Source organism: Colius striatus, chromosome 12 (assembly GCF_028858725.1).
Source record: "Colius striatus isolate bColStr4 chromosome 12, bColStr4.1.hap1, whole genome shotgun sequence".
Taxonomy (NCBI): domain Eukaryota; kingdom Metazoa; phylum Chordata; class Aves; order Coliiformes; family Coliidae; genus Colius; species Colius striatus.
In genome coordinates this window covers 22,209,485-22,224,977 of record NC_084770.1, presented here as the reverse complement: position 1 = coordinate 22,224,977, position 15,493 = coordinate 22,209,485, and the positions used below count along the sequence as shown (strand labels likewise).

General features: G+C 45.0%; 1 protein-coding gene across 8 annotated transcripts; it reads left to right on the top strand.

Moving 5' to 3' along the window:
• The first annotated feature begins 1,032 nt into the window (after positions 1-1,032).
• Positions 1,033-15,170, top strand: MFSD1 (major facilitator superfamily domain containing 1). 8 transcript variants are annotated; one of them, XR_009819506.1, is made up of 18 exons: positions 1,033-1,215; positions 1,316-1,368; positions 1,502-1,614; positions 1,981-2,023; positions 2,481-2,548; positions 3,367-3,475; positions 4,596-4,698; positions 5,445-5,543; positions 6,301-6,412; positions 6,872-6,928; positions 7,536-7,692; positions 8,291-8,388; positions 8,699-8,811; positions 9,284-9,331; positions 10,064-10,124; positions 13,313-13,427; positions 13,662-14,091; positions 14,797-15,170. XR_009819506.1 is itself a non-coding variant. In XM_062005462.1 (18 exons), exons 1-17 carry the CDS (start codon positions 1,059-1,061, stop codon positions 13,719-13,721), a joined length of 1,566 nt encoding a protein of 521 aa, XP_061861446.1. In that variant the 5' UTR covers positions 1,033-1,058; the 3' UTR covers positions 13,722-13,751; positions 13,840-15,170. The 8 variants fall into 8 exon arrangements, 6 of the variants coding, with proteins under 6 accessions (XP_061861446.1, XP_061861445.1, XP_061861448.1 ...); XM_062005462.1 differs by having other exon boundaries at positions 13,662-13,751; positions 13,840-15,170; XR_009819507.1 differs by having other exon boundaries at positions 13,318-13,427; positions 13,662-15,170.
• Positions 15,171-15,493: the final 323 nt, after the last annotated feature.

Below are 15,493 nucleotides of genomic sequence, written 5' to 3'. Positions count from 1 at the left end.
CATAGATGCTAAACCCCAAAGCACCATCCCACCAACTGTGGCAGCGATGTGGCATTGCCACAGTGCCAGGCACGCTCTGTACTGATAATGCCCTCAGCAGCCCGCGAGGTCACTTTAGAGGTAGGTTGGGGGGGATTTTAAGGACATTTTTGCCCCAGCTCCATCCCTCTGAGCTCAGCTCGCTAACTGCAGTCCCTAATGCTGGGGATTTCTTGTCTCTCCAGGCAGTGGCTCTGGTACCAGCTTTGTATATTTCCTGGGAATCCTATAGAGACCCCTGTTCATTTAATACTGTACTTTAAAAGTATGATGTGGACTTTGATTGATGAATGAGGGGAGAATTGCAAGCAGTGAGTTAAAAGTATCCAAAAGTGCCAGTGCCACTTATCTGTTGTGCAGACAGGGGTGAGATATGGCCTGAGATGTGGCTGAGGGAGGGAGCAAGCCTTAAGGCTGCCAAACAGCTCTGTTATAGCCATAAACCATGGGACTGAGCAGACAAACGACTTCAGAAGCGTTTCAGCAAGCCCACAGTGCCCCAAGTGCGATAAGGGCTTAATGAACTGTGGAATCAATGTCAGTTAATGCCTCTTTGACACCCTTAAAAATGATGAGCTAAAAGGAGTACATGCTAAACTTATATGGCAGTGTTCTTGCACGGGAGGCTGAGTTTGGAGCTGAGGTAGAGCTGTTTCCCTGAGAGGGGTGTCAGCCCCCGTGCCAGGCTGCCCAGGGAGCTGGGGGAGTGCCCAACCCTGGAGGGATCCCAAAGCCGTGCAGCTGAGGTGCTGAGGGCTGCGGGTCAGTGCTGGGGTTGGCAGTGTGAGGGGAGGGCTGGGACTGCAGGAGCCTGAAGGGCTTCTGGAAGCGAAACGACGCGGTGATTGAAGCGATGCCACACGTGCCCTGGCTCTGCCGGGCCCGGCGCCCCGTCACCCCCCAGCGCCAGGCGGCCGCGCGCCCCGCTGCCACGGCAACGCCGCGCGGAGCGTTGTGGGGCGCGGGCCGCTCACGTGACGGCCGCTCACGTGACGGCCGCTCACGTGACCGCGGCCGCGATGGCGGAGGAGGAGCGCGCGCTGCTGGGCTCCGGCAGCGGCGGCGATGGCGGCGGCTCCTCCCCCGGGCCCCTCCGAGCCCTCCCGGCCGTCTGCGACCCTCGGCGCCTGCCGCACCGCCTCCTGGTCCTCGCGCTCATGTGCTTCCTGGGCTTCGGTGGGTGGCGGCGGCCGAAGTGAGGGGGGTCCGGCGTGTGGGGTGGCGATGGCGGCGGGCGGCCCGGGGCAGAGTTTGAGGCGTCCCCTTCTCCTTGCAGGCAGCTACTTCTGCTACGACAACCCGGCAGCGCTCCAAACGCAGGTTCAGCGGGTAAGTAGCTGCCTGGGACGAGACCGGGGGTAGGGAGGTAGCAGAGGGCAGCGAGGACACTTGTACCCACTTTGCTGGGTACTCACTCTGAGCCCTTGTAATTGCTCTTTTCAATTCCCCGTGCTTAATGTAGGATATGAAGGTGAACACAGCGCAGTTCATGGCCCTCTATGCCTGGTACTCCTGGCCCAACGTGGTTCTTTGCTTCTTTGGAGGCTTTCTGATAGACAGAGTGTTTGGGATACGGTAAGTGCGGTGTGCATGAGGCTCGTGTTCAGTGAGTGGGAGGCTTCACAAGTGCATGGGAAGTATGTGCCTTATATTGTAAAGCTTTTTCAAATTATAATGAGCCTTTTCAAACTGTTTTTCACATGATACAGGGGTTTCCACTGGAATAAGTTAGCTCCCTTCCCTTTGTGGCTTAAATGAAGCAGCTTCAACAATGCCAGTCTGTGCTACCTCATCTTAAGGAAACTGCCAAGCTGTAGCTTTTGTTGTGGAGCCATTGTATTGACTGTCAGCCTCCCCTTGTTTCCTTACTGTAGGCCTAATATTGTGTTTTCTAGGGGGGAAAAAAGAGTCTCTTGATAAGTGATTTTGTTTTTCTTACAGATTGGGCACTATAATATTCAGTGTCTTTGTGTGTGTCGGGCAGGTAAGTGCACAGGGGAGGGGGAAGGGTGGTACTTGTCTGAAGCATCTGATTGGGAATGGGGGGAAAAAAGCCCACATGGTATTTTGCAAAGGAGTTTTTAGTCTAACTGGGGACAGATGGGGTAACTGAGACCAGAGTGAAATAAGAATGTGAAGGAATAAAATGTTTCATCTGCTTATTGTGAAAGCATTTTGTAGGTGTAGAGTGTGATGCTAAGGGTGAAGGAAGCATGATTAGAGGTGGTTGTGAGTGCAGTTTGAGGGTGGGCCAGCTTAGTTGTGGTGTACCCAGCAGTGTGATGCATAAGGCAGAAGGAGCAGAGGCAAAATGGAATAAGAAGGGGGTGTGAAATCTTTCTGCAGGTCTGGGAAGGGAAAAAGCTGCTGTTTCCAGGTGCTTCTAGTTTGTTGTATACTTCAGAGGATTACAGTTGTTGTCTCAAATGTTTATTTGGTAGGTAATTTTTGCTTTGGGAGCACTGCTTAACACTTTCTGGCTGATGGACATGGGCAGATTCATATTTGGGTGAGTCTAGAAGAGTCTAGTACGTGCTGAGGTAAGGACTGGCTTGGTGTCCTGAAATCTACCATATTTACACTTGGAGGCAAAAATGTTGGGTTTGGAGGCATCTCTAAAGTTGAGGCATGCAAGATCTTGAGTTGCATTCCCAGTCTAACTAAAAGTTAGAAGAGAAAAAAGGACTTTGCAGGTTTTAGTGAATTCAGGAGTTATGAAGGTACCCAAAGGAAGGCCTACAGTAAGCTGCTAGAACTCTGCTAGTCCTCCTTTTCTCCTAGTCCTTACTTTCCTGAGTAAAAAGAGGTTTTAGCAAGAACAAATACAACGGGGCCGCAGAACTGGCAAGAGTTTCAGAGGAAATACCTCAAAGTTGTCAGTGTGCCATGGCATTAAAATGCTAGAAAATCTGGCCAGCTGTACTGGGAGCTGGGCACATGTGGCTTTAAGTTCAGGCTCCAGGGAAGGTGCCTGCTTTTGGGTTCACTTGGCTCCTTAGGTTGTACACTACTTGGTTCTTCAAGGTAGGAGAGGAGCTGCTGCCCATTAATTTGATTTCTGTAAATGACCAAAGGCAATTACAATCATCAGCCCCAGACTACTTGAAGATACCTTGTGCTCTGGATTAGCCTTCAGACACTACAATTCTCTTTTGACCTGTCTTTAAGACTGCTGTTTCCTTGTATGTATATGCATTAGTTCTGCCTGTACCTAGATAAATTTCTCTGAAACACTGTGGTCTTGGTATTGACAGCAGCTGATGGTTTTCCCTGCCACTGTGCATGTTGCAGTTAATGTGTTTGCTTTTGTGCTTCCTCCTTTCCCAGCATAGGGGGCGAGTCCTTGGCAGTGGCACAGAACACCTATGCAGTCAGTTGGTTTAAAGGCAAGGAGTTAAACCTGGTGTTTGGATTGCAGCTGAGCATGGCCAGAATTGTAAGTGGAAAGCTGTGTAGCTTTAATTCATAATTTATTTAATTCATGGCATAGTTAAGGCATGTGGCTTGTCTTGGCAGTGAGAAGGGCATTTCTCATGCTCCTTAGGGAGTTTGAGTTACAAAGGGGTATGAGATTGAGGTTTAAAATGTTAAAAATGGAGGTAACTAGGCAATGGATCCACAGCACAGTGGGTTAAATGAGGTTTCTTAGGACCTGTCAGCCTCCTGCAGAAGTTTAACACTCCATGGTGTTACTGGCATAGATTACTGTGTGGGACAGTCACAGTGCTACATTGATTCTTGGCATATCCTAAAATGCTGCTTTAACAAGAGTGTGGCTTCTGGCTTAGGGACTAAGCACAGGCTCTGAGAAATGATTTGGGGTGGCTACCTGATGAAACTCCCATCCTTGCCTGCTGTCATAAGGGGTTTTGTCCCTGTTGCTGGTTCTGACAGGAACTATGTGACTGATCCCAGCTGCACTGTTTCTGTTTGATGTAATCAAACTGCTGCTGTAGGTGGGCTTACACTGTTAACACCAGGCTGTGAGTCAGGAGGGACCTGGCTCTTGTTAGGGGTCTTCAGCAGCCTGGGGTCACTTAAACCACTGCAGATATTTACTTGGGTAAAAGACAGCTGCTCACAGGTGGGTTTGGGTTGACGTTCAGACTGTTGCTAATGAGCAGTTGCCTCATCTCAGCTGAACTGTAAAACTGTATTGCAGCCCTGACTCCCTTCTCTAGGGGCAGAAGGATAAAAACCTTGAAGTGCCTCTTCCTGATGCCTCTCCTGTTTGCCTTGACTTGTGGTGTTAAATTGAGCTCAGTTTATGAGCCAATGCAGTGTGGGATGTTGATTTTATGGCATTCTGATGTCTCCATCGAAACACTGTTAGAGTTGTATAAGTGTTCAGTTTGTGGTGATATGTTATTGTTACAGTGGTTAATTTATTACAAACCCTGCCCAAACCAGCAGGGAGGGATTTTAATCATTGTAGCTGGTGGTTTGTTCCCTGTGTAGCATCTTAGCTACTCCTTTTAAGCAGTCTGTCTAGTGTTCCTTTAGAGTTCATACAGCTGTGAAATACATTGTTGCTGACATGAGTGTGTTCTGCCTAGGGGAGCACAGTGAACATGAATATCATGGGATGGATATACTCCAGAGTCCGAGATCTCGTGGGGTATACTGGTCCCACTACTCTTGGGCTGACTCTCATGATAGGTCAGTACTACTTGGAATGAATGTCACCTGCTGTTTTGGGCTTCTGGATGTGGACAGCTTGCACAGACACCAATGACTTCGTACTAATGTGAAAGGGAGAAGAATGTATTTGAGGCCAGAACAAGCAATTCAAATGTTGTTTGTGTCAATGACTGATCTGCAGAGTGTGTGATTGTTGCACCTGGGAAGATGCTGTGTGGTTCAAGTTTGTATCTTAGGGAGATGAAACCTTTACATGGTTCAAGTGAAGAACAAACTGGAGTTCCTGGGTGACCTTCTCTAGGAGGTCCAGCTCTGGCAGGGGAGTTGGACTGGATGAGCTTCCAGGTCCCTTCTAACCTTTGAGATTCTGTGACTCTCTAACATTTCAACTTTTGTGTAGTTGTCTGATGTGTACAAGTGAAATTTCAGCTACTTTTGAACCTGTGTTCCTTCCCTTCAGAGCCATGGGTATTAAGGCCCTGGTGTTGGTAACAAGGCCCAGGCTTTGTTCCTATTATTAGGTACAGATAAGGAGCAGCTGCATGTTTGTATTCCAGTTGAAGGCTGATGTCTCTCATGGGTCAGGCTTCAGTATTTACACCTTATTCTTCAAGTTGTACAGCTAACCAGTCTTACACATAAGACAAGCTGGTATTACACTGAAGTTTTCAATAGGTGTGGAAAGATACACCACACTAGTTGTGCTTAGAAGTCAAATTACTACTTGAGTCATCACCTAAATGTGTCCATTTGCCTCCTTGCAGGTGGAATAACCTGTCTCTTTTCACTGGGCTGTGCTTTAACCCTTGCTTATCTGGACAAGAGAGCAGAGAAGCTGCTTTGTAAAGAGCAAGGGAAGACGGGTGAGTGGTGTAGCTGAACCTCCTTGGGCTTCATTCTTTCACTCTGAAACAGACCCTTCTGGTTACACTGTGCAGGTTTGCAGTTCAGCTAAATCAGTGGCTGCTGCTTCTTAACATCTTTTTTTAGTTAGAGCTTTAATCAATTTGGCATCAGTGGGAAATGTTACACTTTTAAACATCAGTTTATACCCTGTCATCTGCTTTATTTGTAAAGCATGTGGAGAGCCTTCCAGTTCACACCAATTTGATCTGTGCCATTGCCACTGGTACTGTGCTTTCTTGGAGTTGGTCTTGTAACCTTTCATAGGTGTGCAAAAACATGCAGCTCTTACCCATCAGCATGTCTTGTGTTTGGAGTTTTCCAGGTGGGAGAATTTAGACCAATTAAGCTGAATTGGAGATCCAAGTAAGAGTATGAATTGTGAGGCTTCTGACATGAATTTTGCTAGCTGATTAAACATTTCCTGCAAAGGTGCTTTGTACTTGCTTCTGCTGCATAAGGTTTTCAGAGGCTTTAGAGAGCTTGTCTCTCCCCCATTAAACTGGATGTACAGTTTGTTCTTGACTCTGGCACTGTTGATTTAGCACTTGTGTATTCTTAACTGGCTCTCCCTGTGTAAACTTTAATGAGAGTAGATGGTGGCAGGACTGTGTCCTTCAGTAGTGACCTGTGATCACCTTAATGTTTGTTCAGTCGGGATGAATTTCAGAGATGTTTGTGCTGGCTGAAACAATATTGTCCCTTGCCCCACTGCAGGTGAAGTGATTAAGCTAACTGATGTGAAGGACTTCTCTCTGTCCTTGTGGCTCATATTTGTCATCTGTGTCTGTTACTATGCAGCGGTTTTTCCTTTCATTGGACTTGGAAAGTAAGTGTCTCTCACCCCTGTAGCTGTTCCCCTTGGTTTTGGCTAGGGTTTTGGGGAGCTCCTTAAAAAGGGAGAGGGACAGGCTAGTAGTCAAGAGTCCCAGCTGGCCCCAGAACCACTGGTCTCCCCGTGAGCCTGTGCTGGGGTTTGTCATTCTTTCTGGGCAACTGCTGTACTTGTGATACAAATAAAGACAACTCTCAGACTTTCCTTCTCTGCTGAGCTTCATGGGAAATAACATTTCTCCTTAGACAAAAACTTGTAGAGACTGGTGATAAGCTCCTAAGTGCATTATAAATGAGGATCTGTGTGGGGATATTTGTGTCAAAGCTACATAGTTATCTGTAAAAGCTTCCTGTAGACCAGGCTCTTGTGTCTTTACTTTGTCTACCTTAATCAGTGTATTGTGTTTATACAAGCATTTATTTTTCTATATCTATGGGTTTGTTTTTTCTTTAGGGTTTTCTTCATTGAGAAATTCAAGTTCTCATCTGAAGAGGCAAGTGCAATCAACAGGTATGTTGTGCTTGATGTAACAAGGAGATGTGCTGCTGCTGTGTTCTCAGGGTGTGTGTATCTTTGGCCTCTGCCTGTGTGGGATGAGGTTTGGATCCTGCTCTTGCAGGTGGTGATTTGTATTTGAGTGGACAGATCAATTTCACGTGGCCAAAGGAATAACTGGGACGTGTGGGTGTCTGTTAAAATAATGCCTTAGATGCTCACATTGAGGAATCAGGAAAGGCTGTATCTGAAGGGTATTACTTTAGTATTCTATGACTCTCTCTGATTTATGGAAACAGTTTAATAGCAGCACTAAATGAAGTGTCGTGACAAAACCCCCAGACAAACCTATTAACACCACCAGTACACTTGCTGGTGTATGATTCCAAGATCTCTGAGTGTGTCACTGCTTCCTTGGGTGTTGAGTGCTTGCATGTCCTCAGGAGTCTTGTGAATTTTGAGTTCTGGAGTCTGTATGTGTTTGTGTCTTGTGTGGCTTTTCTTATGGCCTCACAGTAACAAAGGACTATGGTGATTTCTCTGGAGACACTTGTATTGTGTAAGATCTAAAGCTGTCTGTGGCTAGATAGTGTTCAGTTCTCTTATTGTTATTCTTTTGTAGCATTGTGTACATCATCTCAGCTCCCATGTCCCCAGTCTTTGGATTCCTGGTGGATAAAGTTGGAAAGAATATCATCTGGGTTTTATGTGCTGTAGTAACTACACTGGCTTCTCATATTATGTTGGCTTTTACCTTCTGGAACCCCTGGATAGCAATGGTAACTCCTTCTCTCAGCCTTATAGCTAAATGGGATAAAAAAGGAAATGGAGTTGGTGATGAGTTGTTCTGCATAAATTGTCACTGTCTTCTGGCTGTGTAGATGGTCCTCAAAACTTACTCTGCTATCTCTGGCTTTAAGGAGGATACACTATGTGAAACTGTCTTGGATAGTAGTAAACCTCCATAAATATCTTTGTTATTGGCTTCCCCTTCTTAGGGCAGATTCCCTGAGAAGTGGCTTTTGAACTAAGGTGTGCAGGCTCCACTGTGGTGCTCACCAGTGTGCTCAGGGTTAAACATAAGGTCTTTGTTGTTCAGGGATCTTTCTGTTGAGTTGCAGCATTGATCTTTTCCCCTGGGTGTTTGAGTCAGGCTCTTTACCTCATGCTACTTAGATAAGGTTTGGTTTGCAGATCACTCCTGGGAAAAAGCCTCTCATGAATGTACATATTTATTTGGGAAAGTTGGCAAAAACTCTACCTCATCTCTTTTCTTTTTTCTTTTGGGTGAAGAAAAACCAGTATGTCAGTCTATTAGACCTTTACAGCAAAAACTCATCTCATCTAACCTCTCTTCACACATCCTTATTTCACCAGTGTTTGCTGGGAGTGGCCTACTCATTGCTTGCCTGTGCCCTGTGGCCCATGGTGGCCTTTGTTGTTCCAGAACACCAGCTGGGAACTGCTTATGGCTTGTAAGTACTTACACCAGTCTGTGCTGCTGTGTGGTGACTGTATCCTGGTGCTCTCAGACCACTGAATATGGAGGAGTTCTGACATGATAGTGGTTCCTAATTCCTCCAAGTTGAGTCTAGCAGGATGTCTGGTGTAGTTTCAGGATGTGTCTTGTGGGGCAGAGCATGTGGTTGTGGTAAATGCACAGGAACTTCTGCAAGAAAGTGAGAGCCATAGCTCTGTCATGCCATAACAGATGGGGAGAAGTTAATCTCGTTGTTCAGTGCCACCCATTTCTGCACAGTGGTAATCCTTTGCTTTGTGTCTCAGCATGCAGTCTATCCAGAATCTCGGTCTGGCAATTATTGCTATAGCAGCTGGGATGATTCTGGACACTAGAGGATACTTGTTTCTTGAAGTCTTCTTCAGTGCTTGTGTTTGCTGTAAGTATTTCAGGCATTGAAAATGGATTCTGTACATTCAGGAAGCTTTATTAGGCTCTTCTCTTACTATTTCCTGTGCAACAGTAACACCTCCATTCTTACAGTTAGAAGTTTCAACTGGGGCAGCATTGAAACTCAAACCCAGTCAAGTGTTTTGTGGCTTTCTTGAAGGGGTTTGGTGTGAGTAGTTTCAGTGTTTGTAATAAAATGAAGAGTGAGTTAGAGTGGGAATGGTACTCTTACAGGCTGTGCTTAAGGGCTGCTATTAATAGAACTAAAACCAAAAGAACCTTTTCTGAGTTACTGGGTGAGCAGAGTGGAATTTTCAGAAGCAGTTAAGAGATGCTCTGGCCAAAGTCTCCCCTCAATTATGACTGTAGTGGAAAAACCTTAGCTGTTGCTGGGTTGTATGTTAAAGCTCTTCTGTCACTGTTACAGGCTTGTCAGCTAAAATGGTCCCTTTGTTTTTCAGTGTCACTGATAGCTGTAGTCATGCTGTATTTTGTGAATCACCTCAGAGGTAAGTGTGTTCAGCTTCTCTTCATGCTTGTGTTTCTGATGTTTCTTGAAGCTGTTACGCTGAACTCTGCAGATGGTGCAGTATGGGCCTGTGGCTGCTGCTGTAGCCAGTCCCTTTTGTACCAGAAGCATCTCTTGAGGCCTATTCTTATAACATCACCTTCGTAGATGCTGTAGTGTGTGATTCCCTGAGCCTTGCTGTGAGTTAAACCTCAGCAGCAGGACAGGGATACCCATTCCTTCATCTGATCTGAAGAGTTGTGGAGGATGTTCTGCAGCTGTTCCTAAACTGCATCTCAAACTTGACTGTGTGTGGATCTGCAAACACAACCCCTTAATTCTGTAGGTGTTCCTTCACAGAGCAGTGTTCCTTCCCAACTGTCTTTGGAAGCAGTAAGCTGCTGAAAGACCTGGAAGGGATACTAATTTGTTTCCTTCAATGTTGCTTCTGCTTTTTTCAGTTTTATGGGCTGTTATGGTGGGTTGCAGAGAAACTTCATTGCTGTTCAACAGGATGAGGCTCAAGAGCTCAATTTGGATCCTGATTTTGCTTGCTTGGATGGTTATGAACAAACACATTGCTCTGTCTCACCTCCGTTTGTACTTCTGTACAATTGCTCCACTGATTTTTTTCTCAAGTGCTCTGAGAAAACTCCTGTAGTGAGGTGTGATACCAATAAAAACTGGCCTTTTGAGTGTTGCAAACTTCCAAGTGTGTCTATTTCTGTTGCAGGTGGTGATCTCAACTGGTCTGCAAAGAAAAGGGAAAAACTGCAAAAAGTAGCTGCCACTGAGTAAGTATGAAGAGTGTTGTCCTGAAATGTTCAACCTGAGGTGATGAAGTAGATTCCTGTCTGCAATCGGTCTCTTCTGTAGGTTTGCCACTTGTATTGAATGTTGTTGTCTTTCTTACCAACCAGTAGTAGGATTTCATATTCCTGCCTCCTGGGAATGACTAATTAGAGGAAACAGCAATTAACCAGCTGTCCTTTCCTGGCACTCTGCTTTTTTTCTTTATTTCAATAGTCTTCCAGCTGAGTGGAACTGAGATGTGTTGTATTGCTCACTTTAAAGTGTGCTCTGTTTATATGGTGTGTACCTGACCCAGTCAGCAGCAAACTACCTGCCTTTAATGGCAGGTGATGCATGGAGCAATTTCTTTAAGTGGCATTAAAATACAGATCTGTCTTCAAGAAGAAACTACACCACAGTCACTTCCCTTTCAGTTTCTGCTTGCTGCTCTTGCCATCTTATTTAGAAGTCTTAATTCAACTTGTCTCTGAACACTGGGGCTGGAGTCTAAATTGCAGTGCTAATGTGAAACTCAGCTTGTAATCAGATCTGTGTCATAAATGTTACTGATTACATGGAACAGCTTCCAGTCTTAGGAAGAAAATGAGGCAGGGATATTTCAATAAGGTGGAATCCTTGAAAAGGAAACAGAGCACTTCAGATGGGCTTAGGGCAGAAACTGTTGAAATAAGCTTATTTTCATCCAATTAAACAGATTCCATTCTGTGGGAGGCTGGAGTGTCCTGCTTTCCTCTGTACAGAATATAAGGACAGTGGTGTTCTTCAGAACAGTAACTAAACAAATTCTCTTCCTTGGTCGTAAAGCTTCCTTGCTTGCTTCCTGCCAAAACACTGGTGAGAAGTTAAGGGTCCATTGCTGTGCATGGCCCTGACAGCTGGAGTCAGGTACTTACAGTGCTATTTGAGTGGTGTTTGATCAAATGTGGTGTCAGTTGCCTGCTGCTGGGATTCCCCCTGAGCTCTAGGGCACTGCATTTATCCCCTCTGCACAGTAGCAAGTTTAGTTGCTCTTGTTTGCTGTTCTGGGGAAGAGGAGAGAGAAAGCATTGTATGGCAAGTCCACTAAGAGTTGTCACCTCACAGGCAAAATACAAACCCCTGAGCCCACTCCAGCTTCTTTACCTTCTTCACTATCTGGAAACATTGCTTGGTTTTGAGTAGACATAGTGTAAAGTCTGTCTATCTGACTGGATTTGTGCAGCTTATTTTCTCCTGCTCACCTTGGTGAAGGTGCTTCTTCCAGTAGTTTCAGCATTTAGTTCTAATTAGTGCTGTCAGCATTAAAAACAGGTGCACTGGAGGATGTAGTGGCAATGGGAGTGAAGTCTTGGTTCATTTATTGATTCCTTTTTTAATATATGTAAAGCAAATGTTTGATTTGCTTAAGGGAAGAACAAGTGGAAGAAATCTGAGGTTCTGCTCCTCTGATCTGAATTTGTTTTGCTAAGATTGAGTGAGAAGTGCTGGAGAGGACACTGTGTTTTATGGCTGTAGCCATGGTTTACCATTGGCCATGTGAAAGAGCAAGTCAACGTGCAGCAAGTCACAGCTTTCAAAACAACATCTGTAGAATTCAAGCTGTTTGTATGTGAACAGCACAGGACTTCTCTTTTGGGTTGCTTTCTGTTCTGACCTCCTTCAGCTCAGCAGATCTCTTCATATCTTGGAAGTTCATGTGTCTATAATGTTGCAGTTCTGTTCTTTTTACTAGGTAGCTGCATTTCACCTGCATAAATCTTACATTTCACAGCTTACATTTAAGTTCCTTCCAGATAAATCCTTTGCTAACAAGACCATTCTTATAAATGGGCTTTCTCTGGGCTTCTCTGAATCCAGACTGGTAACTGTCCATATGGTGATACGTAACCAATACCAAGGTGCAGCCAGATGACTTGTGCAGTTAAACACTTTTGTTTCTTGACCTAATTTGTGGGCTTTTTGACACATGGAAAGCTCAAGGAAACTAGAACCTCACCAAACCTGCTGAGCATTCTGGCTTACTTGTGCTGAGTATCATCCTCAAGCTAAAAGGTCACAGACAGTTTTTAATCAAAATACAAGAAGAAACCCCTCCAAAAATCTTGCACCCAGACCCAAAGGAGTTCTGTGTCCAAACAGAGCTGCCCTGAGGTGCCTGAGCCCATGTGAGGTGTGGGCCACCTCCAGTGTTTGCTGTGAAGGAGGCTTGCTGTTGGTGTGTGCTGGGGGATGCAGTGCCTTCAGAAGGGTATTCTCAGTAATGTTTGTCACAATGTTTTTTGCAGAAAAGAAAGTTGAATAGGAAATGTCATCCAGAAGTGGGGAGCATTTGATCAGCATCATGTCAACTGAAGAACTGTAGTGGTGGTGTGGTTTGGTCACTGCACAGTAGTTTTTGGGAAAGCAAATAAGGTTCTTGGGGGTTTTGCAGTAAATTGCACCGTTTTATGCTTCGTTAATGAGTTCTAACTGATGCCAAATCACCTCTTAATTTGCACAGAATGGGTTTGTAGCATTTTGCACTGAGTTGAAGCTTTGTCACTGGAGAGGTTACTCTGCAACTTGAGACAAACCATCTTCACCTTTAGATAAAGTGTCTTTTGAGTGCAGTGTGGTGGGGGTGGAGGTTTCTTAACACAATGGCATTTTGTGTTCTGTGGCCAGGCTCAGGGCCTTGTGGGGCTTAGAAAGTCACTGTCTTTAACCTGAGTGTATTTACAGCTTTCTTTGGTTCTGTTTCTTCTTATCACGTATGTGGAAAATAGAGGGATGGTGCTCTGGTCAAATACCAACTCTGCTTGACTCTGGAGGCTGCTGAGCAGCCTTTTACTTGCATTTTGGACAATTGGTTCTTTTTGTATTGTAATCTTTTTATTTTTAAGGAGTGAAAGCTTGTTTAATAAAAGAGATGGCAAAAAAATTGTTACCAAAAGCTCCCTGAGCATGTTGTTATGTGTGAAAACCAAAAGGTTTCTCTTTCTACCCGAGTCTTACAATCCAAATAAAAGGAAACTGCAGAAACCAGCCTCTTGCTTTCTTTACACTGGATTGGAGTAATCAATACACATCCCTCTTAATCTGTACACATGGCATTTTCTAGTTCTGAAGCATACTGTTGCATACAACAGAGGAGGGTGCTGGGCTTTGCACTCCCCAGGGCAACTGTCTTAAAGCCAATTTTCTTTTCCAGAGCAGAAGAACGAGAGAGTCTCAGACGTCAACGTGAAGATGACTTGGCTAAATTGCAGCCAAAAGCTGATGACTTTAGTTTCAGGAATAAATACCTCTCCAAATTAGGAGCTCAGGTATTAGTAACAAACTAACCAAGACTAGAACAACGAGATGTTTGCTTTAAGAGCTCTCAAAGAGGCAGCAAATCGACCTCTTGATTGCAATACTAAATGTGTGCTTGTTCTGGCAAATGAAGTCCCACCAATGGTAATTAAAAATCTAATGAAGAAAATGAATCAAGGGCTGGTGAAGCAAGTCAGTTTGAGGAGCAGACTTACTGTGATGCATTACTCTCTGTTGTCTTGCAGCTACCAGCTACTTACTCTTCCTATTCATCGACTCTGGCGCACAGAAGCGTGTTGCAATAGCATCTTCTCCCCCTTACAAAAGCCAGAAAGGTTGGAAGTTCCTGGTACACAGAACTTTGTTTCCAGTACTGACAACTACCCCAGCAAAAGCAGATTGATGCACTGTCCTTTTCTGCAGGCATAGACCCCAGTTTAAGAGTACTGGGATGAGGCTCCCTCTCTGCACCCTGGGTAAATAACACAGACACGGATGAAGAGCCATCTGCCTGTTTAGTTGAACCCATGAACTCTACTACATCCTCCTGTCTAAAGTGCTCAATGAGTAGCTGGAGTCAATGGCTGTAAGACTTGATCTCACTCCACAACACTGTCTAAAGTGTGAAAGCTTTGTTTCAGTAATCAGATTGCTTTGAAATGAGCCTGGCTGCAGGTAAGGGTTACAAAGCCTCCCAAGTTGGACAACTTTGTGCTGGAAATGGTCTGGTTTTCATTTTTTTCTTCTAGGAAAATGTGAACCAAAAGGACCTTTTGGGTTTGGTCCAAGCAAATGTGTCAGAGGTAACTGCACTGTGATTTCAGTGTTAACAGTTAAGCGTGTGCTGGCCCTGGAATGGTGCAGTAGATGTCAGGCTTAGCAATAACCTCATGTAAATCCCAATTAATGTGAAAATTGATGTATTTTTAAGAAGCTTTGGCTAAAAAAGATGAAAAGACTGCAGTTCTTGTATAGGAGTTTGCTGTCCAGGGGGAAAATGTTGAATTTCATCATGACACTTAATGCTTTCCCCTCATTTCCATGCCAGACTTGTTGCTAGTTCCTTGTAACTCCTCCAGAGTCCATTTTAATTTGGTTGTGTTGCTCAAGAAAAAGCTCACTTAGGTAACTCGACAAACTGTTCCTCAACTAAGCTGATCTTACTTGAAAAGGTAAGAGCAGGTGGCTTTCTGGAGCACAAAGTGCACCAAACCAAGAGCTGCTGTCAAGTGTAAGATGCACAGGGCTGGGTGAGCTCTCCTTGGCTGGCTGCAGGGAGGGCTGGTGTGCCACCAGGTGCTTGAGAGCCTTTGATGAATCACAGAAAAAGGGGTTTAATCAAAATGTTATGTTACCCCTCTAATGTATTTTTGCCTACAGTAATTGAAGCAGACCTGGAGCTCAGGGCCTTAAGGGGCTCTGAAAAAGGTGGTTTTCAATGGAGTTTCCTCTCATCTTCCTGAAGGAGTAGGATCATCTTCCTGCAAGATTAAAGACTGTTTGGGTTTAACAGATTTGCTTCCTGAAGGACAATCCAGGACCCTGGAGGAGCAGGTTGTGAGCTCTGCTGAGCTCAGTGCCCCAGAGCAGTACCACTCTGACCTGTGCTCATCTTTATTGGTGCTTTCTGTGCTCCCCCTGCAAAGCAAACACTGTCAGCTCTGAGCCTGGGTGCAGGCTGGCTTCTGTTTCCTTGCAGACTTGTGAATCCTGGATCTTTTTTAATAAAACTGTTCAATGCATACTGACACTTGCATTTTTCTTACTTGACTGTTTAGGGATGTGTTGTCACCCTTTGGGGGAGGGGTTTCTCTAGACAGCATGACTTCTGCTTTCCCCTCAGCAATGTGAAGGCTGTCTGGGGAAGTGTTATCTCTGAGGATCCAAAGGAAAAAATCCCCCCAGTTCCCCCTGCTGATGGGTTGATGCATTTTTCTTTCTTGGGGAGGGAGGGGATTAGATTCTTGTTTTTCTGCTGCTCTGTCACCTTCAGCTACGTCCTTCTCTACTTCTGACACCTTATGGTTGGAGATAACTGTTCTGCTCTTACCTGCAGGTGGGTATTTCACGTGTGACA

Coding starts and splice junctions, on each gene's coding strand:
- MFSD1 (XM_062005462.1), top strand. CDS start 1,059: ATGGCGGAGGAGGAGCGCGCGCTGCTGGGCTCCGGCAGCGGCGGCGAT. Junction 1,615..1,980: donor GACAGAGTGTTTGGGATACG/GTAAGTGCGGTG, acceptor TTTTTCTTACAG/ATTGGGCACTATAATATTCA. Junction 7,693..8,290: donor GGAACCCCTGGATAGCAATG/GTAACTCCTTCT, acceptor TTATTTCACCAG/TGTTTGCTGGGAGTGGCCTA.